This window comes from Vicugna pacos, chromosome 1 (assembly GCF_048564905.1).
Source record: "Vicugna pacos chromosome 1, VicPac4, whole genome shotgun sequence".
Classification (NCBI taxonomy): domain Eukaryota; kingdom Metazoa; phylum Chordata; class Mammalia; order Artiodactyla; family Camelidae; genus Vicugna; species Vicugna pacos.
In genome coordinates, this window is record NC_132987.1 from 66,017,218 (window position 1) to 66,042,252 (window position 25,035).

Here is a 25,035-nt window from a genome sequence, read left to right on the forward strand (position 1 = left end):
ACAATCAGCTTGTGCTTTTTTCTTCTTAATCTTAGTCAAGTAAATCGTCCACTCATTGAAGTGTCTTAAACAATAATTTGGAGAGAAATGGAAATTTTAATTGTTTTCACCTCCTGGTTAGACTACAAATACATTACTACTACTAATAGCTGTTGAGAGCTACCAAGAGCTATTATGCTTTATACATATTAACTCTCAGTCTTCTTCAAACCTGTTTAGAATGGTATTGCTAAGACCCTGTTTTATAGAGGAAGTACAGTAATTTGACATTTTAAAGTTAATACTCCAGCATAAAAGAGAAAGGAAGTAAAAAGTCTCTGTGGTTGTGAGCAGCTGCTCTGAGTTTTTACTAAAGATCATTTGTTCTTTTTAAAAATTCAGACAAAATTCATATCACATAAAATTCACCACTTTAAAGTATACAATTCAGTGATTTTAGCATATTCACCATATTGTGCAACCAACACCACCATCTAATTCCAGAACATTTTATCACCCAGTAAGGAAGCCCAGTTCTCCTTAGGAAGTCACTCTCCATTCTGCCTTACTCCCAGCCCCTGGCAACCACTAAGCTACTTTCTGTTTTTATGGATTTGCCTATTCTGGACATATCATATAAATGGAATCTTACAGTTGTAGCCTCTTGTGACTAGCTTTTTTCATGTAGCATGTTTTCAAGACTTAACCCATGTTGTAGCATATATCTGTGCTTTTTCTTGCTGAATAATATTCCATTATATAGATCAACAAACTGTTTATCCATTCAGCAGTGGATGGACATTTGGGTTATTTCCACTTTGGAGCTATTATGAATAATGCTACTGTGAACACTTGTGTACAAGTTTTTATGTGGACATATGTTTTCATTTCTCTTGGGTTAAACCTAGAAATGGAATTGTTGAGTCATATGGCAACTCTCTTTAAGCTTTTGAGGAACTGCCAACCTGTTTTCCAAAAATCCAAAAAAGCTAGACCATTTTACATTCCCATCCCAGTGTATAAGGGTTCTGCTTTCTCTACATCCTTGCCAATGTTTATTCCAATTTTTATTCTAGCCACCCTGGTGGGTGTGAAGTGTTATCTCATTACAGTTTTGATATGCATTTCCCTAGTGACTAATGATGTCAAGCATCTTTTTATGGACTTACCGACCATTTGTGTATCTAATTTGGAGAAATGTCTGTTCAGAGCCTTTGATTATTTTTTAATTGAGCTTTTTTTAAAACACATGTTTTGTTTTTGTTTTTGTTTTATTACTAAGAGGTAAAAGATCTCATATATTCTGGAAATAACTTAGCAGATCTATGATGTGCAAATATTTTCTCCCATTATGTGGGTAGTCTTAATAATTTGCTCTTTTTCAAGTTACTTCTATGAGTACAAAGGTAGTACTTGTACAAGCGGTATAAGGTAGTGGTATGAGAGCTGACTCTGAAATCAGCTTACATGGGTTCAGATTCTGGCTTGTGCTGTAACTTTGATAACTTTTCTGTATCTTAAAAACATTTTCAAGATTGTGTGTGTTCCTATGCATTAAACAGTTAGAATAGTGCCTAGCACATGATAAATCTCAACAAGTGTTATTTAGAAGTGGAAATAATTTTAAAATAAAAATATAACTTCCTCATTTTAGAGAACATTGAAAAAATGGGAAGATCTAAAGAAATTTTAAAACAGTTCTATTACTAAGAGGTAATCACTATTTACATTTTGATACATGTCCATATGGACCTTTTTGTATTTTGAAAATGAAGTGGTACTAATTTTCACAGCCTGATTTTTTTTTTAACTTTATATATTCTGAGCAGTTTCTCTTGACATTAAATGTGACTTTTAAATGGCAACCTAATATTCCATTGTATGGTAATTTCATAATTTATTTTTAAAATTCTGTGTTGATTATTTAGATTTCTTAGGAGTTTTAAATTTATAAGTAAGACTGAAGGGTGAACATGTTTGAACAGGAATCTTGTCCAAGTTTCTGGCTGTTTCCCTGGGATAGGTTCCTAGGAGAACGCCTAGGTCAAAGGGTATGAACATTATCACCAGTAGCAGCACTATTCACAAAGCTTCTTAAACCAGAAACCTCTGAGTCATTCTGATGGCCTCTCTAAGTGGTGTCTGGTGACTGGGTGCCTTACGCCCTCTGCTTCTCTCTCTCCACCGCCGTCCTCTAGTGGGGATTACCCTGCTCTCTCTCACCTCCGTAGTTGCAGTAACCTTATCCCTAGTCCTTCTACACCCCTGCCCTCCCACCTCAGCCATTCTTTATACTGAAACCAGAGACAGGTTAAAAAAACAAAACAAAACAAAAAAACCAAAAACAAATCCCGCCTTATTTCTCTGTTTAAAACTCTTAAATGGCTTCCTATTACCCTTAGGCTAAAGACCAGAATTTTTGTCATGGTGCAGAAAGCTATTTGCCTCCTCTGCTCAATTCCTCTTTCTGGGCTCAGGCCAAACAAGCATTTTTTTCAGTTTCTGTATTTTGAGAGGTTTGCTTCTTCTTACTTCAGGGCCTTTGCATATGCAGTCTAGACATTCATCTCTCTTTTCCCATTTCTCCCTACCGCAGCCTTACCTAGTTAATCCCTCTGCTTCCTTCAGATTTTAGCTCAAATGTCGTTTTCTCATGGAAGTCTTTCCTGACCACATCTCTCTGCCCTACCCCCTAAATCAGGCATGATTATTAAGTTATCTTAGAACACCTTGTATTTCTTAGTAACACTTAGCACAGTTATAATCACGTGGTTAGCAGTTTAAAGTCTCTCTTCCCCTGGAGAGATCCATGTCTCATCATTGGCTGAGCACCTTAATGGATAGTCAGATGCCTGTGGAGTGAAAGAATGAAAGACCTTTGATACATAAGGCCAGATGCTTTGCAGAAGGGTGGGTTATATTTATTCTGCTTTCAGAACACGCAAGGGTGCCTGTTTGGTTACTCTTTTGCCCAAACTGAAATTTATGTTTGGAAGAAATCTTACCGATAGCTGAAAGATGGGTGTCTCATGACTTTAACATTTCTTTACTGGTGATGTTAAATGTATGTTAATGTTTATTAATCATTGTATTTTTGTTTGGTAATTGTTCTTCCACTTATCCTTATTAGGGTTTCAGGTTTTGGAGGGGTTTTTTTAATAAATAAATTCTTTATCTATTAAGAATACTGTATTTGTTACTAATGTGTTTCCCAGTTTTTTGTTTGCCTTTTGATTTTGCTTCATGTTTGTATACTTTTGTATAGCAAAATCAAATAATGTTTCATCAGTATTTTTATTCTTATTTATTTTATTTAGGAATTTCTTCTGTATCTTGACAATAAAAAAAGTTCTAATATTTTCTTCCAATAGCTTAATGATTTTTTTTTTTACATTTTACTCTTTATCTATTCTGTATTTATTTTGGTAAAAGTGTTCACTGACTTTTTCCCAAATAATTAAGTTAGAAATAACATCTTTATTGCAGTACCATTTAGTGAGTAATCCTTTTTTCCCCCTACTGACTTGGAAAGCTCCACAGTGTGCCCTGAGGAGAATTTAGAATGCAGAAAAACAAGATCCTGGCCCTAGACAGTTAAGATGCATATCAAAGGAAAAATTTCAGTGAGCCCAGACTCTTGCATCTTCCCAATCATAGAAAAGCACTAACATCATTAACTTGAGATGTCTGGGGTTTTTTTGTTGCTACTGTTGTTGTTTTCGTTTTGTAATTAGCAGTAATCTTTTGACATTTGAGTACATGGTTTTGTTTTATTCCCAGCAAAAACTCAGGACATATATTCCTCCCTTACCTCTTTGGAGCAGTCTCCTCAGAGCAATCTGAGAGGCTGCCTCCCAGGCTAAACTCCTCAGTAAGATCCCTGAATGAAACATAACTCATAACTTTTAGGTTGTACCTTTTTTTTTTAATCAACAGGATTTTAAATGAAAATTCATTCAGTGCCATAAATTATGTAATTTGGAAAGAATCTACCTTGTAACAATACTGTATCTCCTTACACAAAAACATGTAATCTTCACTTATCAAATTTGTTTTATCTCAGTAAAAAGATTTTCATGTAAGTCTATAAATTCCTAAAATACTATAAATTTTTATAGCTGTTATGAAGGAAATATTGTTGCCTATTATATTTTTCTAACTGTGGTTGGTACATAAATCAAAGCCATTTATTTTTTGTAAGTTTATTTTTTATCTAGCCACTTAAGAGGCTAGTTTTTTAGTTTATTCTTGTGGGTGTTTTAGGAGGACAGCATATGATCTTATAAACAATGATAACTTTGTTTCTTTTCTGTGGAGCATATTTCTTATTTCTGTTTTTAGTCTTGGTTGGAATTTTTCTAGAATGCCTGAAATAACAGTATTAATAACTGGTGTATTTGACGGTAATGTATCTCTTAGTTTATTTTAGGAAGCAGATAATGACATCACATAGCTCTTTGAAACCATTTTGGATCAAATTCATTTGCCAGCATATGTTCTCAGTGACAACACTGTTAACTCAGCTGGCAGTAATTTGGCAAACAGATGTAGAAATAAACCTAAACATTTGTAGATAGGGAGTGGAGTGACCATCAAAAGTCATACTCAGTACCCAAATTCTATGCAGTGTTTCTTGCTTATGAAATGATGAATTCTAAGAAAATGGAGAAATATTTGTTTCTCTGCTGTGAAAAAAATATTTTAGGACTCCTTCTTAAAAGAGATAACAACAAATTCAGTTTATCCAGTTTCCAAATGCTGAACTCAGTTGAGCTTCTTCTTACCTAACGCTCTGACAGTAAGCAGGGTGAAAGTTGCAGCTGCCTAGGCTACTTCGGTGTTAAATGGAAGAACAATAATAATCAAGTCAGAAAGGAACAATCCCATTGCATAGAGTAAGCTAAGAAAAACAAGTATGCTACCAAGGACGAAACTGTCATGATAACAGAATGAAAACTGTGCCTTTGGTGCTGCTATTACCAGGAAGGAGTGAAAAGATTCTATTTTGAAATCACTGTGTAAATGAAAAAGTCTGTCATTTTCATTCATCCCGTTCATTGTAATTTTCCCATGACAGTAACATTTCTCACGTATAGTTTTTTGCATTTTTAGATTTTCATTTTTTAAAGTACAGAACTTGCTGTGACAGAAAATGAAGCCTTCTGATGAGCTACAATGGAGACATGCCTGTGAAAACTGGCCTTAACTGAAAATTCCTATTCAGTTCACCCCAGGGGCAGGTGGCTCAAGTAATGGCTTTAGTATTATGTTAGATCAGTTGACTTCTATGAAGTGAAAGCTCATAAGACAGTGGAATGTCTCCAGGCTCCACACTGCAGCTTACTGAAATGATTTGGAAATGACTCGTATTTCCCAGCACCATGCATCTTTCTTGCTAAATGGGTTTTTGTTTTGTTAAGAAAATACGTATTCCTATGCTGTTTTGGTAAATTCTTGATGATGATGATATTAAGAACTTATGGATATTGATGGGGTACTATGTGCCAGCCATTGTTCTAAATGCTTCTCAAAAATTACCAAATTTTAATAGTTCTTAAATACGCAGATTTTAATCTTTTAGATAAATGTACCCTAATAAAGTTTTCCTACTTCTCAAAGTCAAGTGACAAGTTGATGAAGTAGATGAATTAAGGGTGACACACACTCTCCCCTCTCTTACTTCTCTGCCTTTCTGAGGTTTTAGAATAGAGGAGAGGGAAAGGTGATTGGGATAATCCTAAACAGTTCAGGCAGAAATGAAAGGAAAATATAAAAGCTATCGAAGGAAGAGTTTGAATACCCAGCTCCTCGTGCTACTAATTCAGCTAACTTTTAAAGTGCCTCAGGTAAATATAAGAGCGAATAACAAGTACTACCAATAAATAGTTCCTTTTACTGAGCATCTGCTTGTGTCATGTGCTGACTTACATGTGTTAGACCTATATCTACTCTTGGAAGGCAGCTATGCTCACCACTATACCACCAACGCTGCACTATATCTACTCTTGATTTCATGCTTTACAAAAGAGATCGTAATCAGATTTCTTGAATATTAACATCCCAATGTGCATTTACAGTATTCTGCTAAATGCAAAGGAAAAAGTTCATTTTGGAGGAGGGTATAGCTCAAGTGGTAGAGCACATGCATAGCATACACAAAGTCCGGGTTCAATCCCCAATACCTCCTCTAAAAATAAATAGGTAAACCTAATAACCTCCTCCACCCCCCCCAATTTTTTTTTTTAGTTAAAAAACTTCATTTCATCACTAGAAGAATTGTTCTTGTATAAATGAGTCATACCCATAATAACACATAACAAACCACTATGGACAGACAGCAGACTCTTCTCCAGTCTTTCTTAATCAACCCTCATCTCTGGTGGTCTTTGCCTTTTCCTGTGTGTCTGTGACACAAAAATTTGCATCTGGTTATATAATGCCTCAAATTCCCTGCTATTCTGATTAAAAGCTTTATCTTTGTCTAAATATATTCTAAATTCAAGAGTATTATCTATTTCTTTTATGTTTTCACAAGCCTGAGCACGTTAGTTACAAATTAGGTACTTAATAAATGATTTTGAAATAAATGAATTAGTGAATAAATGAACAGACTTTAAATTGCCATCATCCACTTAATGATTCTGAGGAGCTTTGTATAAAAATGTGCAGTACAAAATTGAAATTTTCAAAAGACAGATTTTTGTTGTCGCTTTTTTTTTAAATTTGAAGAAGTGGCTCTCAAACATTTTGGTCTCAGGATTCTTTTACACTTAAAAACGATTGAGTACCTCAATGAGCTTTTGTCGACGTGGGTTATATCTAGTGGTGCTAGCCAATGTTAGAAACTAAAACTGGGACATGTCTACTTAAAGAAAAGCACTCAGCATGAGAGCAGTGAGTTTAAGTTTTATTCGGGGTCTTAATGAGGACTATAGCCCAGGAGACAACCTCTTAGGAGCTCTGAGATAACTGCTCCCAAAGGGTAAGGAAGAAGCCAGTGTATATGCGATTTCTGGCTAGGAAATATGTGCAGTAAAGCATACATCTTGGTAAAAGATTACTGCTAGTCACAAATAACAGATACCTCGAGTTACTGATTTTTGTGCTTTTCTTTGGAAAGATACAAGAATCTGGGGTCGCTGACATTCTTCCAGAGATATACATCTAACTGTCTAAGAGGCCTGTTTGTCCAAAGCACAGAGCATCCTGTTATCATCTTAATTTCTTCTCTCTGAAACATTGTAAAATGATTATAAATCAATAAAAAAAGTTAAAAAAAATTTTCTCTCTGAGGCAGAGTGCTTCATCCTCTGTTTTCTTAATTTCCTCTCAAAATGCAGTGACTGCAGTGGGTTACAATTTAAGCCTTGTAGAAATGGTTGGTGAGCAACACTCTTTGTTGTTCTTTGTTACAGACATTTAAAAATATGAGAACATAAGCACATATTCCATTAGCCGTCAGAGCAGTGACATCAACACATGTCATGTACCCTCTGGAAAACTCCACTGTACTCTTGTGAGAGAATAGCATGAAAAAGGCAAATACTGCATAGTATTATTATGAAATAGTTGAGACATCACAGACCCCTGAAAAAGTCTTAGAGAATTTATAAACTAAAGTGTTCCACTGGATTATTGCATCAGGCTATAGTAAGGGTAGTTTTTAATCTTAAGGTTAAAACTGTGTTTTTTATTTTTGTATTTAATCTTGAGTATTATGTTGTAAATGGTTCTAATTATCTAGCAAGTACATAATTAATTTCTAATTAGTGCTAAGTAATAGTTAACATTTACTGGTTGAAATTATCTTCATTTAAAAAATGATACTTGGAAACTATGTTCAGTATACATTTAAAGCTGGGTTCTCTTACATTGCAGTTCCTCAGTTTGAAACCACATGTAGTTATGTAGAAGCAACACTTGAAGAGTTTCTGACCTGGAACTGTGACCAGTCTAGTATTTCTGGACCATTTAGAGACTATGATCATTCCAAATTCTGGGCTTATGCTGACTATAAGTATTTTATCAATCTATTTGAAGACAAGACAGATGTTTTCCAGGTAAGTCAATACCTTCCTTTTAATCATGGTAATAACTTGTTCTTAAGAAAAGATCACAAATTAGAATCTCCCTAGTACCTTTTTCCTCACTGTCTTTTCCTCTTAGAAGTAGTCACCAAAAAAAAAAAAAAAAGGAAGAAAGAAGAAAAACTGTAGTCACCCTGAGTCTTGAGTATCCTTTCCACTCAAGCCCAAAGGTTTACTCTAGAAAGTGCAATGTTCAGCTCACAAGGATAAGCAGCCTTCTCATTATTTCCTACTCACCAAACTTCCTACACACTCTCTCCTTTGCCTTTCAACGGCACCTGAGCTGATCTGGAGTATATCAGACACATAGGTTGTGTGTACAACTTCATTTCCTCCTGACCTAAATCTGAGCTCTTTTTCTGTCCGTGAGGCAGACGGAGGTACAAAGCTGACTTCATGAAAAAGTTCCTAGATTCCTAGAAGCCTTCCCGGCTGCTGCTGCCGCCTCTCCCTGCTCTGGGGGGTTCAGTACAGGTTCATGCCCCCGGGGCAGAGAGTGCTGGGCTCCCAGTATTTGACTGTAGCAGTCCTGCGGGAGTAGGGGGGTGCTTGCGGAAGAACACGGAAGTTCTTCGCCAAGTCTTAACGTAACTGACAGCAGTTTGCAGGCTACCATATCCTCTTTTCAAAGTGTTTCCTACCTCAAACTGCCGCTTCATTTTGTGGGGTGATTTTGCAAACTCCCTGCTCTGGTTTCCGTGTGTCTTAGGCATGGGCCGGGAATGGAAGTAGTCCCAGGAAGCCGTTTGAATGGCTCTGCCTTGCCCACAATCAGGTCAGGGCTGCAGGGTCCTTCATCCTGCCTCTGACCCTCTGTGGAGAAAAGCACTTTGCCATTACAGCAGGCTGATCCCCCCGCCACCCTCACTGTGGACTTGGCTCTCACACAGGCTGATAGTCATTGGACTCTTGAGTCATTTTCTGTTCAGCTTCTATTTTTCTTTTTCACTTTGAGTCAAGGTTTAGATGCTGGTATTTTCAGAGTTTTCATGATACAGCTGTCCATACTTTGTGACTTGACTTTATTAATTTTTTTTTGTTTAATGGAGGTACTTGGGTTGAACCCAGGATCTGGTGCGTGCTAAGCATGCATTATACCATTGAGCTATACCTACCCCCCTTTATTAAAATATTTGTAATGTTTACTTATATTTTGCTTTTTGTTAAAAAAAGGAAAAACATCACTTGTCTCATAATTGTTACTTGAGGATACTTTTTTCTTCACAACCATGAAAGAAATGCCCTTGTTCTGAAAATATGCAGTAGATGCTTTTTGAATCCAAAATCTATACCAAACCTACTGTTTATTCATCTTTAAATGATAATTTTGAGGAAATGATAATTTTGAGGGAATTTTTAAATAATCTTAATTGTGATTACTTTATGAATCTTTAACCCTGAACCTTTTAGATATCATAGTTTACTCATAGAGTATTTTATTATATTTCTCATACCCCAACCCACCCTGTAGATTAGATTAGTGCTTTTTCACTCCATGTTTTAGGTGAAACATTGTTAATAGTAATATTTATCAACTACTTATACATGGTGCGTCTCTAAGTGCTTTACCTTTATAATCCTCACAATGACTTAATGATTATCCCTAGTTTAAGAAAAGTGAGGCACAAAGAGGTTAAGTAAACCTTTTCTGAAATTATACAACTAAGAAAAAAGTAACCTAAGCAGTCTTCCCCCTAAGCTGTAACACTGCTAAGCTGTGTGCCTGCAGAGGGTCTGGATACATTCTGCTCCATGAGGACCCCACAGCTAGGATGAAGGACTTCCCATCTGTGCTGAATCTGCTCACTCTGCCTTGGATGAATCTCTAACCCAACCCCAACAGTTGTTCTGTCTCAGCCCAGGCATGACAGCACTGTGCAGACATGTGTCCTATTCATTAAGTGTGGATATAAAAGGCAGCCTTTTGGTAATGTGCAGGAATTCTAATTGAGCCCTTCTAAAATCTGATATTTTTTGTTGAATAAGTTTTCTGTCAGTTCACATCATGGTGATTAATTCTCTGGATTAGAATAGGCACAGCTGTTACGAACAACCAAGTTCATTAAGATTATATCATTTTTTTATCTCAAAATTGTCTGAGCACCACGTCTTCTTACATCAAGGTACCTAAGTTGTTTTATTTTTACCACTATAATTCATTCAGTCGCTGTCTTACTACTTACTGTTTCAAGCTTTCTTCCATCTGTCATAAAATGGTGGGTAGTTAAACATGAAAACTGAGAATATTTTAAAATATTTAATATATTAAAAAGAAAAGAAACTCATTGTGAACATAAATGACTTTTTGGAAAATAATTATATTCAACTTTTTTTCAATGTTGTGAGAGTAGTAACATTGTTTTACATTCTTATCTCTTCAATGTCTGGCTTAATAGAAGACAGCTGGTTTCTTCTGTCTGCTTCAATCTGTTGCAATTTGTTGGTTTGAAGTATATGAAGAACATCTTGCTTCACACAATGTGCAGCTAGCTGAAAAACAGTGGAGCATTTGGCAACCTTTTTAAGTAACTGGATTTTTTTTTATACTCTACCAAATTTAAGTAGTTTCTACCACCAACAAATAGTCTCTTAAAGGTTTGTTTGTTGCAGTATAGAATCTGAACCTATAATTAATAAACTCTTCATACTCTTATGATACAACTCATTGGTTCCTTTTGCATGGAATGGACCTTTTGGAATGACTTTCATTGACCATTTGGAAAAATATTGGTTTACTAAGTTACATAAATCTTCCAAATGTTGACACATTTTTGTATACTTCGTTTTTTTAAAAAGTGACAATTGTTAGTATCATTATCATTCTCATCAGCAAGGTCTTTTAAGTTTTAGGAAGCTTTCAAGCTCATGTGTTTCAAGATACAGATTTCCAAGATTATTTTTATTCTGTTCAGAATATTTTCTAATTTCCCTTGTGATTTGTTCTTTGACTTACGGATTATTTACAAGTGTAATGTTTAGTTTGTAAATACTGGGGGATTTTCCAGCTATCTTTCTGTTACTGATTTCTAATTTAATTCTTTTGTGGTTGAAAAACATACTTTGTATGATTTTTGTCCTTTTAAATTTATTGTTTTATGGCCCAGAATATAGTCAAGCTTGATAAATCTCTCAGGTACCTTTGAAAATAATGTGTATTCTGTTGTTGCTGTATTTTATGTCACTTAAGTCAAGATGATTGTTCATCTCCTGTATCCTACTGATTTTCTGTACACTTGTTCTATCCATTATATAGAGATAGGTATTGAAATTTCTCAACTATAATTGTATATTTGATTCTTTTGCACTTTAGGTTGGCCAGTTTTTGTTTTGTGTATTTTGAAACTAGTAACAGTTTGGGTTCATGTACATTTAGGATCATCATGTCCTCTTAATGGATTGACATTTTATCAACATGAGATGATCCCTTTTTTCCTGAATTGTTCTGGTGTCTGCTTTGTCTGAAGTTCACTTAGTTTAGTTTGTCTTTGGTTAGCATGAAAAAGGAGTACTTGCTATTTGATTACACTTACATAAAATTGTAGAACTTGCAAATTTGTAGTGACAGAAAATAGATTGGTGGTTGTCTGAGAATGAGGAGGGTAGAGAGAGGTTACAAAGGGTCATGGGGAAACTTTTGGACATGATCAAAATGTTTGTCATCTTGATCGTAGTGATGGGTTCTCAGGTGTGTACATATGTAAAAATTCATCAAATTGTACACTTTAAATATATGGTATTTATTGTACATCAGTTATACCTCACTAAAGTTGTTTTGGGTTTGGGTTTTTTGTTTTTTTTTTTGAAGAATGCAGTGCTACTAGTGTGCTTTGGTTCCACAGCTTGACACCAGCAGTTTTATTCACTGTTGTTTTGTGCCATCAATGCAAATGTCAGCACAGTGACAACGCAGTGACAACACAGTGAAATAGGAAAATAACATCTTAGTAGTATTACGAAAATAATTTCAACCTCACAGATCCTCTGAAAGGGTCTCAGGGACCCCCCACAGGGTCTATGGACCACTTTGAGAGCCTCATGTCTACATCATCACCGCTGAAATTACTCTCTATTCCTCTAGTTCTGACTCCTCTAATTCTAAAACAGCTTTTTTCATGAAAATACATTTCAAGTCACGCCCCAGGTTAAATGTTGAAATATGTTGCTTGTATTCGTAAGCATTTCATGACTAAATCGTATAAGAATAGCAGTTAAAACTCACCCCAGCATGACTGACAGGCGGTCTCCTCCATGTGAGTCGCAGTCTCCTCCCCTCGCGGAGCGCTGGGCTGCCGCACTCTCTCGTGCTCCGGCTGTGCTCGTGCTCTTCTCAGCGTCTGCCTGTTAAGATTCTGCTTCTTGGGGCCCAGCTCAGGCTCGTGCTTGGCCGTGAAGCCTTCACAGCCACTGGTGCGCATATCCATCCATCCCTTGCCTTCATTCCTGTGTGTTTCATTTGGATCGTTATTTAGATGATGCACGACGTAGAATGCTAGTGTTTTGTTTCTCTGACAACATTGTGAGCTCTTTGTTTTGTAATTTTTGTTCCCCCAAACTGCTAACATAGTGCTGAACACATAACGAGTATTTGAATGATTGCATAAGTGTATTTTTCCCCTAGTCTTACAACTTCTTGTTTTGCTATTTCTTTGGTCTTTAGGGCCCTTCAGACAGTGTTTTAACTTAAACCCCAACTTCACCTTTGTCAGAGTTTCTGTGGCTTCTAGTTGATCAGTCGTAGCATTTGTCAGTCTTGATAAATTCTTAGCTCTCTTCAGCCTCCTACTAGTTTTATAAGTTTTTACTTATAAATTTCTTTTTTTTTTAATAAAGTTTACTTATTTATTTTTTTGATGGCAGTGCTGGGGATTGAATCGAGGACCTCGTGCACCTGCCACTGAGCTATACCCTCCCCCTACTTAAAATTTCTATCTACCAAAAAATATTTTAAAAATATTTCTATCTACCAATTCTTTTCTTCCACAAATTTAATTCATTCAGTGGATAAATATATAATATGTATATATACTGACAAATACACTGGTAAATATATTGGTATGGTTGGGAAATATCTAGCTGTAAAGGCGGCCAAAAATTATGATTTTGACACTTAACTGACTTTCATGGATGGCAAACAAGATAGTCTCATCATTTTTTTGGCTATACATCATATTGTTGACTGATCTGAGTAAAGCATATATTTGGGACATTTCATTCTCTACCTTGCAATTTGTGCCAGTACCATACAATTTCTTGATCTCTGACTCTTTTGGTAAGAATGACAGGTGCTACCTTTTATAATCATCAGTATTGTTATCGAGTCCAGACTCGTTCTGCTCACCGCACAACAGGCCAGTAAATCGGAAGATGAGGTGTTGGGGCAAGGAATAGTGACTTTATTCAGAAAGCTGGCAGACCGAGAGGATGGCAGACTAATGTCTTAGTGAACCATCTTCCCCCAATCAGAATACAGGCTCCTTTTATACAAAAAAAGGGGAGGGGGTGTGGTTGGTTGTTGCAAACTTCTTGGTGTAGGAATTCTTTGTTCCTGTAGCTGTCCAGGTGGGCCAGCTCATGGTGCTGCTACAAAACCTCCAATAAAACAAATGTTATTCTCTATTCTGCAACTTGTTATCTTTACATGAGTGCAGAGCTAGCAAGACTAAGCCTAGAAAACTAGGCCCAGTGGTTAAAGCTAAAGGAACAGATCTAATACAGATAGAGTCAGATTTGTTCTTTTCCATTACAGTGTCACTGTAATTGAGGCTATTAAGAATCAACATATAGCAGAAGGGATTTGCCCCAGAACATTTTCCAGGTAGATGCTATTTTCTGTTGTGATTCAGATTGACTACTGAGAGTCAGCAGCCTTGTTAAGTCACCAGGACACAGAACTCCAAAATGCAGCACATGCAAGGTGAGTTCCAGCCTGTCTTGGGCTCTATAGCATAGTTATGAGAGTATGTTGAAATTGACCCGGGTGGTTTAGTAATGTTTAAGGGGGTTTGATGGCCAGTGATGCTTTCTGATGAGGCAGAATGGACTGTAAGAACTTGGGTATTTATCCAAGCCTATCTGGGGTTAGAGTTAACTACCTCTTTTCTGTTTATGTTATCTAAGTTAATTTCCCCAAGGGAAAAAGAACCTTAAATACTTGCTAATTTATAATGTTCATTTAAGCAGCTGTTTGAAATTTAAATTGATATATTTATCCTTTTTAAGTTTTACATGGTAGTTATAATTATATTGTTTTAAAGTTCTATTTCTGTTTTTTTTTCCATTCAGCTGTAAGTTCATTACAGAATTATGTCTATGCAGTTTTCCTATATTTGTGATCTAGACATGGAGAATAAATAGAATGAGACAGCTTTTAATATGACACATAGACTCAAATTAACCATGACCACGAGTCACCCAAACAGCATGCCTGGGTGAAAAAACAAATAGTTTTGAATTGGGGTGTTCTCAGAGCCTAGAGCTTACCCTAACTCATACTGAATCTGGCCCCTAAGAACACTCCAACTCAAAATACATCATCTTTTAGAACTAAACAATTGAAGAATGAATTATTTTTTTGGTAATTGGTTTACATGGTGGACTTAAGCCACTATTCTATATTATTAACATTTTACCAATTTTTCTTTAGTTGTTAAAACTGTTAAATTGTGGAAGATTTAGTTACTTGCATAGCACTTTTAAAACAGTGCTTATTTCTGCAACCATTATTTAACTTGTTAATTGGAACAGGTTTAGGAGCTACTCAGGTTCGGCATAAAATTAGATCTAGTTACCTAGATCAATAACTCAGCAATTTTTGACCATTTATTGCGCTGTGTTAGGTCCCGGGATGCCAGCATGAATAAAACACTTGGCTTCCGTGGGACTGTAAAGTTGAATGTAGAACCAAGCTTTAAGATAGAAGAATATAAAATGTACTCTTAGAGTTTAGTACTTCTTCTGACATTATGTTATCATTTAAATGATTGTAAAAGTTTTAGAATATTACACGTAATCAAGAACATTGTAGCATATACATTTTCTTGAAGTTTTTAAATTACAGCCAGATTTTTAGATTCTTTTATTTAAAATGTTGGAGATATTTTTAATTAAGCAATTAAAAAACACTGATTCTCATTGCTGTTATGTGTACCTAAAGAATTCTATTTTCAAAATATTGGGATAACAGAAGGTAGATCAGTGGTTTCTTGGGGCTGAGGGTAGAGGCAGGCTGATTGCACAGGAATAGGAGGGACTTTTGCGGGTAGTAGAGAAGTATTCTATATCTTGATCATGGTGGTGATTACAACAGTATATACATTTGTCTTGTTGAACTGTAATCTAAAATGGGTGCATTTTATTGTATATAAATTTTACCTCAATAAAGTTAATTTTAAAAGAAAGCTCGGCAGTAGAAAAAATAATCATTTCTAAATATTTCTTTATGTTGGCATTTAAGCCGTATCTCCCAAACTAACTCTTATCTTCACAAGTGGCACAAAAGTGCTTTGTCATCCTTTGTGTCCTGGTTTTTTATTTGGGAAATGTGATCACTCTGTGTACAAAAGCAATAAAACCATTGTTATTTATAAGTTGTATATTATGTTCAGGACACCATGACAAGGCAGGGCCATCCAAGGGAAAGAGGAAAATAAAGTGCCCGTCCTAGTTTTGTGTTATAAACCAAGTTCATTTTCATTGGCCAGCCAGTTTTCAACTATGAGTACCTGATGAATTTTGCTTATAATACTCATTCTTTACAGAAGCTGTGCCATATTTCATTTTATCTTGAAACACTGCAATGTGTTGTTTCCATCCCATTTTTCTTAGATGTCTTTAAACTGCAAATAAACTTAACAGAATCTGTTGGGGAAGAGGCTAGGAATCGGGGCTGATAGGAAATGGTTAGGGTTGGATGCAGGGGAGGATGAAAAAGCAGGACTGAATTCCTGGTTAATTCCTTTAAGTACTGGGGTAAAATGTGATACTAGTTTCTTCTAGAATTACCCCAGCCACTAGAGTATCTAGTGGACTACTAAATCAGAATATTGCAGCCCTCTATTAACACTTCAATAATAACTATGGCCTTATTCTTTAATTAAAGTGTTGATTATCCAGACCTTTTGGCTCTGTTACTCTTCTGCTGTCTTTTATCACTTTCATTGCTTGCGTTCTATACATTTTATTTGTATATTAGTTGCTTGGACTCAGACCATTTTTTTTTCCTGGAGAAACTGCAGATCTTGGTGGTTAGTTGTCCAGGCCAGCCTGGAGAAGCCTACTAAATTTATAATATACTCGAAGAGTTGTACCATGGAACTCTCCCTACTACTACCCCAGAGTGTCTTACGGCATATTTCTTTGGGAATACATTTCCCTGGTGTAGGGTTTAGGACCAGCTTAGCTGCAAACCTGAGATAAGTGCTCTAACAGAATAAGATTATTGGGAAGAGACAGGATTCCATGGATTACCCACCTAGATCAGTTTGGATCAGGCTTAGTTGCTTATAACAAATTCCAGAAAAGAAGTTGCCTAACTAGACACATAATGGTGACCTTTTTCCTGACATCGGGAAAGCTTGGAGGTACGCTAGCCAGGGCTGGAATGGAAGCTTTGTCACACCAAAAAACCCAGCTTCTACGTCTTTCTGCTCTGTCTTTAGCATATGGCTTCCATCTTCAAAGCCATCTTGTGTTCCAGGAGAGCCATCACATTTATTTCAGAAAGGGGGAAGGAAGGACAAAAGTGGACTCCCAGCTCTCTGCCTCTCTTTTAAGGAACTCTCCCCAGAAGTCCCACTCAACAACTTCTGCTTAATGGTTAGAATTTAGTCTCATAGCCCCACTTAACTGCATGAGAGGCTGGAAAATGGTCTTCTCTCCTCGCTGGGCACACTATCTCCTTGAGTAAAATTAAGAATGAGATATTAAGAAAGATAAGCAGTTTCTGCCACACCCTGCACATGAAAAGACATGAAAAATTGAAGCAGTTTTACAATTTAAAAGGAAAGTACAGTTATTCCAGGATCTCTGCATGCAGCAAGTATAGGGGCTGGAGAGAACTGTAGCATTAAAGGGAAGGTTCCAAGGATGAGTCTGTACCACCATCCTTAGTGCATGGCTAAGAATGCCCTTGCCAGCAGGGGAGGGAGGCTTTTGACCTTAGAGAGAAGAGCAGTTCTTAGGCAGCCATAGGTCTGGCAATTTCAAGGGGAAGCCCTATGGCCAGATGCCTGGAGCAGGATGATGGACAGTCATTTCATTTCCTGGTTGATAGATTGGCAATCTGCTGTACTTCTCATTGAAGCAGAGGGAGGGAAAAAACAAAGCTCAGATCTCCTATTAAGTACTGATGCATCATTCCTTGTTGAAGGATCAAGAGAAGGACAAAAGCCAAATTCTACCACTTTTGACCTCTTAATTTATTGTACATTTGTGTGATCATGATAGAAATTGTCTTCTGGCATTTGGGGGGGTGATTTATTTATTTATGCTGTTATTTCAGGTTGATGTTTTCAACCAGATTGTTAAGTTCTTGATAATAGAGATGTTTATGTCTTGTACTTTTTGAGTCTCCCTCCTTTGTTAGCATATCACAATTATCAAACCAGTATTTCCTGATTCAAGTAGATGTGGCATGGCAGGGGTTCTCAGCTCTCTCTGAGCTACATTCCCTGCATTCTGACATACAGTGTGTAGATGACATAATTACCTACTCACATAATTTTTAGAAATTGTTAAAAATGGCTCACCTATAATATAAAGGAGAATTTTAAAGGAAGTAATTTATAATAAACAGCATGTTTTGATGTGTTAACACTCAGTGATTACACTAAAAAATATAATAACGAAGTAGTCAGACCCAGGTATGTGGTTAAGTGGACCTCTAAAACCAGTATGTCCTCATTTTGAATGGATATTCCATTTAGTCCAGAAACCAGGGCCAACCCCGATGCACACTGCGGTCTGGGACGCTCCTCTTCTGATGTTGCAGACCCTGAGGGAGCTCGCTGAGTTCTCTGTGAGGCTGTCCCAGGTGGCTGTTGTCAGCCGCTGTGTGCTAGAGAATTGTTTAGACTTGGGCATTATTGGCCTAGGATAACTGAGGAACCCCAGGACCATACCCACCAGACCTATATTTGCCCAAGAAAAAAATTCCTGAAGCGAAATTCCCAAAGCAATAAAAAATGAAGTGCCAAAGTTGAGGGTAGATAAGTGTGCAAACTAGATTCAAGCTTTGTGGTGTGCGCCATCCTCTGCCAGTGGTGGGAGTTGGCAAGGTGAATATGTGTTCAAGAGACAGAAAATAACTGTAAAATGTGGGTGATTATTTATTCTTTCCACAAACACCTGTTTTTCAGGTACTCTGCTAGGGCTAGAGAGTCAGACAGCCCTGGTCGCTTCTCCTCCGGGGGCTCACAATCTAGTGGAGAAGTCAGACAAGGGAGTCTAACAAGTACTGGCCAGCTGTCATAAGTGTTAGGAAGTCAACAATAATGGGCAGAAGTAACTAGTAACAGGAGAGGGACTGTCTTAGGGTAAGTTGAGAAGACTCCTCTGAGGTGGTATTTAAGCTGATTCCTAAACACTGAGAAGCTAGCCAGGTGAAGGGAAGGTCAGGAGTTTTCTAAGCAGAGCAAATACCATGTGCAAAGCCCTTGAGGAAAGGAAAAGTTTATCTTTTTGGAAAAAAAGAAAGAAGGCCATTGTGATTGAAGCCTGGCCAGTGAGATGGAAAGAGGTGGAGGTGTCAGAGAGGTGAGGGGTCTGGTCATGCAGGCCCCTGATAGAGGGCTTTTGGATCTGATTCTGAGTGCAGAGCAAGGAGGGGACAGGATTTGATATTTTATGATCACTCTCACTGCTGTGAGGAGAATGGGTCAGACAGGCAAAGAATCAAAGTTCTCTGGAAAAGAGAGACCAAAAGAGAAAATGACCAGATTGCATGGAGGGGATTGGACGGGTTCGAAGAAGTGACAGTTACATTGGGTCTTGAAAGAGAAGTGTGAATTGGGATGTGGGAGAAGCAGCACAAAGACCAGTCAGGCAGAGGGAACTGTAGGAACAGAGACAGGGAGGTGTGTGGTCTGTACTGGGAAAGCCATAGAGGTGGTCTAGCCGTGGTCTGCTGTCAGATCCTGCCTCCCCTTTACTGTTTTGAAATGCAGTTTGCAGGTGATGTAATTACCTCCACACCTAATTTTTAAAAACTATTCAAATGCCCCAGCTGTAAACTAACAGGAAAATTTAAGCAGAAATATGTGATTTAATGTATAAAAATTCAAGCACGACTACGCTAGAAGACGTAATGAATTAATCAGATACTTGTACCTATTTACACAGAAAAGGTTCAATTTTCAAAAATTAAGATAAAATTCCATAGAATATTTCTAATATTTTATATTTAACCTTCTGAAATGAGGCTAAATGAGTATATTTGTATCTGTACACGTAGAGTCACCATGATAGGACAGTACCAGCAGAGACTGATACTGGTGTATGTATTGCTGACCCAAATGTCATGAGATTCAACACTGTTGGTGACTTAATTTTTCAAAATGGTGAACTGCTCTTGATAAAGCTGCAAAAACCCAAAGTACACTCTTCCCTTGACTTATTTAGTAATTACGTTTCAGGAAAATTCAGTATGTGTTAAAACCATGCAAAAATCCTTTGATGATAAGTGAAATAGGGCTAGAATTCTAGTCTCAGATAACAAAGATCGGATTTTTCAGCATTAAGAAAATTGTGCAAGATACCAAACCCCCTTTTGTTGTGTTGAGCTGCATCCCTGACCCCCATCCACTGAATACCAAGGCACCCCTGTCCTGTTCATTATGACAAACAAAAATGGCTCCATGTATTTTAATAGTGCTGTCCCTATGTATGTTTCTACGTATGTAAAATGGGTATTGCTGCCTTCAATCTCATAAGGATTAAATGAGATAATACATATAAAATACTAGTGTCAGGGCCTGTCCATTGCAAGGATTCAATAATCAGATAGTGATAGCTTGTTAGCAGTTGAAATACAGGTTTAGTCATAAATAGAGAAGTTAGGACTGGAGGTGAAAGTTTGGGAGTCATGTACATAGGTTGATTTAAATATTGTAAAACTCCAGGCAGAAACTTAAGATTCAATGTAAGAAGGATAAATGTAAGGCCCCATGGCCTTTTCCTTAAGTCTGTTAAGAGTGAAGAGATACAGCTAGGCAACACTTCATAAGAAAAAGGCAGTCAAGCCCCAGATTAGCTATGGTATGATCCAGTTGCTTTAAAAAAAAAAAAAGGCTCTGTGATAGTATAATGTCCAGATCACAGAATGTTGAGACCCACGTACAAGGTACTACATGGGCTCTGTCTGGGGTTCATCCTGGGGAGCCAGACTTTAAGAGGGCTTTTGGCAAAGGCAGTCGAGAAGAGAGAAACTGGAAGGAAAAGTTAATGCTACTGAGTCTGGTATTTTAAAAAAGGAGAAAGATAAAGGCGAAGGCATGACAGTTTTTCAGATTAGCAGTTATTGACAGAAGAGAAAATAAACCTGTTGTCTGTAGAAAGAAAATCTCGGGCCTCCTTCTGGAAGACACCAGAAAGCAGATACTGATTTTGTAGTGAGCCATCAGCCAGACGCTTGCTCTTTTCAAGGATGATGTAGGATAGAATTTCATGGATAGAGATGATTTCTAAAGACGCTTCCAACTCTTGAAGTGGAAGTGGGAATAGACTCCAGGATGGGTCACCCGCCCCCCAGGCACCTGTATTAGTTTCACTGATGGAGCTGCCTAACAGGGGCATTTGTCTCTAGCAAGACCCAAGACAGACTCCTCCTGGGCCTGCACTGATTTTAGATGTTTGACTGCCTGCAAGTAAGTGGCTGACCTCAATTGGCAAGAAAGTCCCAAATCTCAAGAGCCCGGGGGAAGGAAAACCAAAATAGGTGCCCTGGATGCTGTCTATTTTTTGACAAATTTACTTTGAGTCACTCTCTCTCTGCCACTTTCCCCCAAACCCTTCATCCTCCGATTTTCCCACCCAACTTGCAGCTGAATTTTAGGTAGTTTAGGTCACCCTGATCTAATCATTCCAAAACAATCTTTCCTTTTTTGGTAATTTCTGTGTTAGATAAGAGATCAGGGAAGGCTCGTGTTAGTTTTTCATAATCAGTCACCCCTCACCCTGTAGAAATATTTCTCACCTGGAGTTGGTCCACCGACTCTCTCAGTGTATGTGGAAGAGTGTGTGTGTGTGTGTGTGTGTGTGTGTGTGTGTGTGTAGTTCTCTGAGGAGAGCGGTGTTGGCATTCATTAGATTCCCCCAAAGGGGTGTATCTATAAGAAGATTAAGAATCACTTAAACCAGCCTCTTCTTAGGTAAGGCAGATCCCCATTTTTTGTTTTTATACTGCGTGTCTTTCAGCTGCCTTTAAATTCCAAACTGAGATGTGCTGAATTGTTCAACAAGGACCAAGTTCATTAGAAGCCCCCTCCTTGGACCAGAGCTCTTGTTCTGTGATCTTAGCACACCCTCTGCTCACTTCTGTCAGAGCACATGCTGCATTATATTGGAAGGGTCCATTTATGGGACTGTCTTCCATTATTAGATTTGAAAGGAGGGCCTATGTTGTATTAATCTTCATATTCCAAACATTCTGTGTCATACCAGGTATGTAATAGATGCTCACAAATGTTCTTGACTTGAACCATTTACCCAGAAAAAGCCAGCAGATTCTTCTTTCCTTCCCAACCAGCCAATGTTTTAAGCACTTACCCTGAACCAGGTTATCATGTTAGGCATTGGGAAACAGAGGTAAGCTCCCTGCATGGAGCTTGTGGGCTTTATCCAGAGGGGACACGATCTTTCCCACCCACTGGAGCTGCTGTATATGAGCCATGTGCGTTTATAGTAGTGCTGATTGTAAAAACTTCCCCTTTTATAACATATCAGTTATATACACATACTCTGCTATTTTCATCACTCAAAACAAAAATGAAAATACTTTTTCTAGTCTTCCTCAAAACCATCTATTAAAATGTCTCTCCAAAATCCTTTCTCTTTGAATAATATTAATGCCTTGCCTCTAAAAATTAAAAAAAAATACAGATTGAAGATACTGGTAAAAGTAATGTCAGCATTTAAGACCATGTTCCGCATGTAGAAGTGTTTTTTGTTTTCTTTGTTTGTTTTTAAAACTCAATAGGAAAAATTCATGATTCAAAAAACAACAAACAAAAAACAAAAGCAAAACCATCCTGTCTGATTCCCTGGTATGTTCTTTTTCTTTTCTAGCTTATATATATTTTAACTTCCATTGGATTTGAGTTTATGTCAAACTACATTTATAGTTTTCTAACTTTAAAAGCAGGAACACCCTTCTTCCTTCAAACGAAAAGAAAATGGACCAGAGCAGTTCGTTGAAAGGAAGAGCCTTTCCTGCTGCCCCCAGGGCCCTAAGGGGATGCCAGGGAGCCTGGTTTGAGAACTACTGGATCAGGTGCTATTTGTGGGTCAGTAATTGACTTGGGCACGGTCTGTCCACAGAACTGGACATAAGGAGTGCCAGATTCAAAGCACTGTGCCGTCTCTGTTTGAAAGTTCACTACACTTAAGGAGTTCGTGACTCTTGAGTTGCATAGCAAAAGTATTTCAAAAGATATGCTGTGCCTCCCCTACCTGGAGACTCCGATTTAGTAGGTATGGACTAAGGCGCCAGCATTGATAGTTTTAAGTAACTCCACTAACCTAGGAGAAGACTTCTTTCCTGTGGTCGTTGATGTACAAAAAGTTAATACATGCCTCGAAATACCTGTACTGCTTAGAGGGAATATGCCTTCCTGGCTTCCTGAGCTGAGCTTTAGAGATTAAAAAAAAAAATCTTTTTTTTCCATTGCTGTTCCTGCTGTCTGAGGCAGTTCCCCTAGATATCTTCATGACTGTGTTTATTGTCAGTCTCCAGCCTCTAAAATGTAAGCTTCATTTGGGTGGGCATTTTTTTTTATTGATTCATCACACGCTTCTTGAACAATGCCAGGCGTGTTGTAGGCAGACAGTAAATATTTGCTGAATAACTACTATTAGTGAGGTAATGCAGATTTGTTATTGGTTAAAAAGACTGCAAAGACTGCCCTGGAAACCTAACCTCCTCCGTATGTAGCGTTTTCTATAAGGGAGTGTTCCAAGTGCCCCAAACCAGATGTGAAAGTGAAGATGTGTAACACTACTGTGCAGCAAAGTTGGTTGGTTCTTGATGGGCTGTCATTTTATTTTCAAAATAGGATGTGATATGGTCTGACTTCGGGTTTCCTGGAAGAAATGGACGGGAAAGTACATTGTGGATTGGCTCCATGGGGGCCCACACACCTTGTCATCTGGACTCCTATGGTTGCAACCTAGTCTTCCAGGTACAAGGAAGGTAATGCACAAATGCATGTGCATGCATGTGCATGCATGAGGGAGAGATGAAGAGAGAGAGAGTGTGTATGTGTGTGTGTTGCACAGGAAGAGGAATGAGTATCAGGTAGGCAGCAGGGCTCCAAGGTTTAATCCCAGCTCCATCCTATCAGCGTGCCTCACAATCAGCACAGATCACCTAACCCCTGGCTCCAGTCTCCTCCTTTGCAAAGTAAGGGGACAGTTTAAATGGTGATTTGCATGTGTTGTGTCTTTCAGCCATGATCAGGTTTACTTTCAGAAAGCTGATCCTAGAACTCCAGGAGTCCACTCCCAGTTCAGCGAGACAGTTGTCTGCTTAGCTCTGTAATATGAGTCTGCTTTAGTAGTTCACAAAATTTTATTTGAAAGCAGGAACACCCTTTCTTCAAACCTAAATAAAATAGACCAGAGCAGGTTGTTGAAAGGAAGAGGCCTTGCTACTACCCTCAGGCTCCTAAGGGGATGCCAGGGAGCCTGGTTTCAGAACTACTGGACCAGATGGTATTTATGGCCCCTTTCAACTCTAAACTTTAGTTTGTGCCAGCGTGGAGGCACAATGCAGTATCGTATCACCTTAGGTAGTTTTATCTCCATCTGCCTGTGGATCTTAAGTGATGGGAGGGCTAAGGCGGGCAATCTTTTTGATAGTTCCTGGCTCCAGGAGTTATGTGAGTTTAAGTGATTCTGTTGCTTGGAGGATATACTTAGAATGTTCTATGTGCAGCCTTATTTTCCCCTAATTAATGATGTCCCAGTCTCCTCTCCTGGCCTTTTGGGACATCTACAGAATAGCACAGAGGGGAAAATAGCCATATCCAAGTTCTCAGACCTTTTAGACTCAGAGAGGATTGTGGCTGGATCCAAAAGAAACAGTGAGGAAGTACGTGAATAGATTGCATATGCGAAGTACTTTGGTTTTTTTGTTTGTTTGGGGGTTTTTTAAATTGAATTATAATTGTCATACACTATTATGTTAGTTTCAGGTATGCAACATAGGGATTCGATGTTTTTATACATTACTAAATGATCACCTTGAGAAGTCTGCTTACTGTCTGTTACCATGCGGAGTTATTACGTTATTGACTATATTCCCTGTGCTGTACGAACATCCCTGTGACTTACTTATTTTGTAGCTGGAAGCTTGTACCTCTTAATCCCGTGCATCTGTTTTGCCCTTCCTCCCTCGCCCTCTGCACTGGAAACCACCAATTTGTTCTCTGTATCTGAGAGTCTGTTTCTGGTTTGTTTGTTCATTTGTTTTTTAAGATTCCACATTTAAGTGAAATCATACGGTATTTGTCTTTTTTTGTCTGACTTATTTCACTTAGTGTAATACCCTCTAGATCCATCCATGTTGGCACAAATGGCAGAATTTCATTCTTTTTATGGCTGAGTAATATTCCATATATTACTGTGACATATGTATATACACCATGTCTTCTTTATCCATTTGTCTATCATTGGACACTTAGGTTGCTTCTACATCTTAGCTGTTGTAAATAGTGCTGCAGTGAACATGGAGGTACATATATATTTCATATTAGTG

General features: G+C 37.8%; 1 protein-coding gene across 3 annotated transcripts in view; it reads left to right on the top strand.

Moving 5' to 3' along the window:
• Positions 1-25,035, top strand: part of HSPBAP1 (HSPB1 associated protein 1) — a 51,071-nt gene that overhangs the window by 14,855 nt on the left and 11,181 nt on the right. For all 3 annotated transcript variants that reach the window (XM_072964006.1, XM_072964004.1, XM_072963997.1), the window contains exons 4-5: positions 7,858-8,039; positions 23,333-23,469. In XM_072964006.1, the coding sequence (XP_072820107.1) occupies positions 7,858-8,039; positions 23,333-23,469 (319 nt within the window). The remainder of the gene's footprint in view (positions 1-7,857; positions 8,040-23,332; positions 23,470-25,035) is intronic.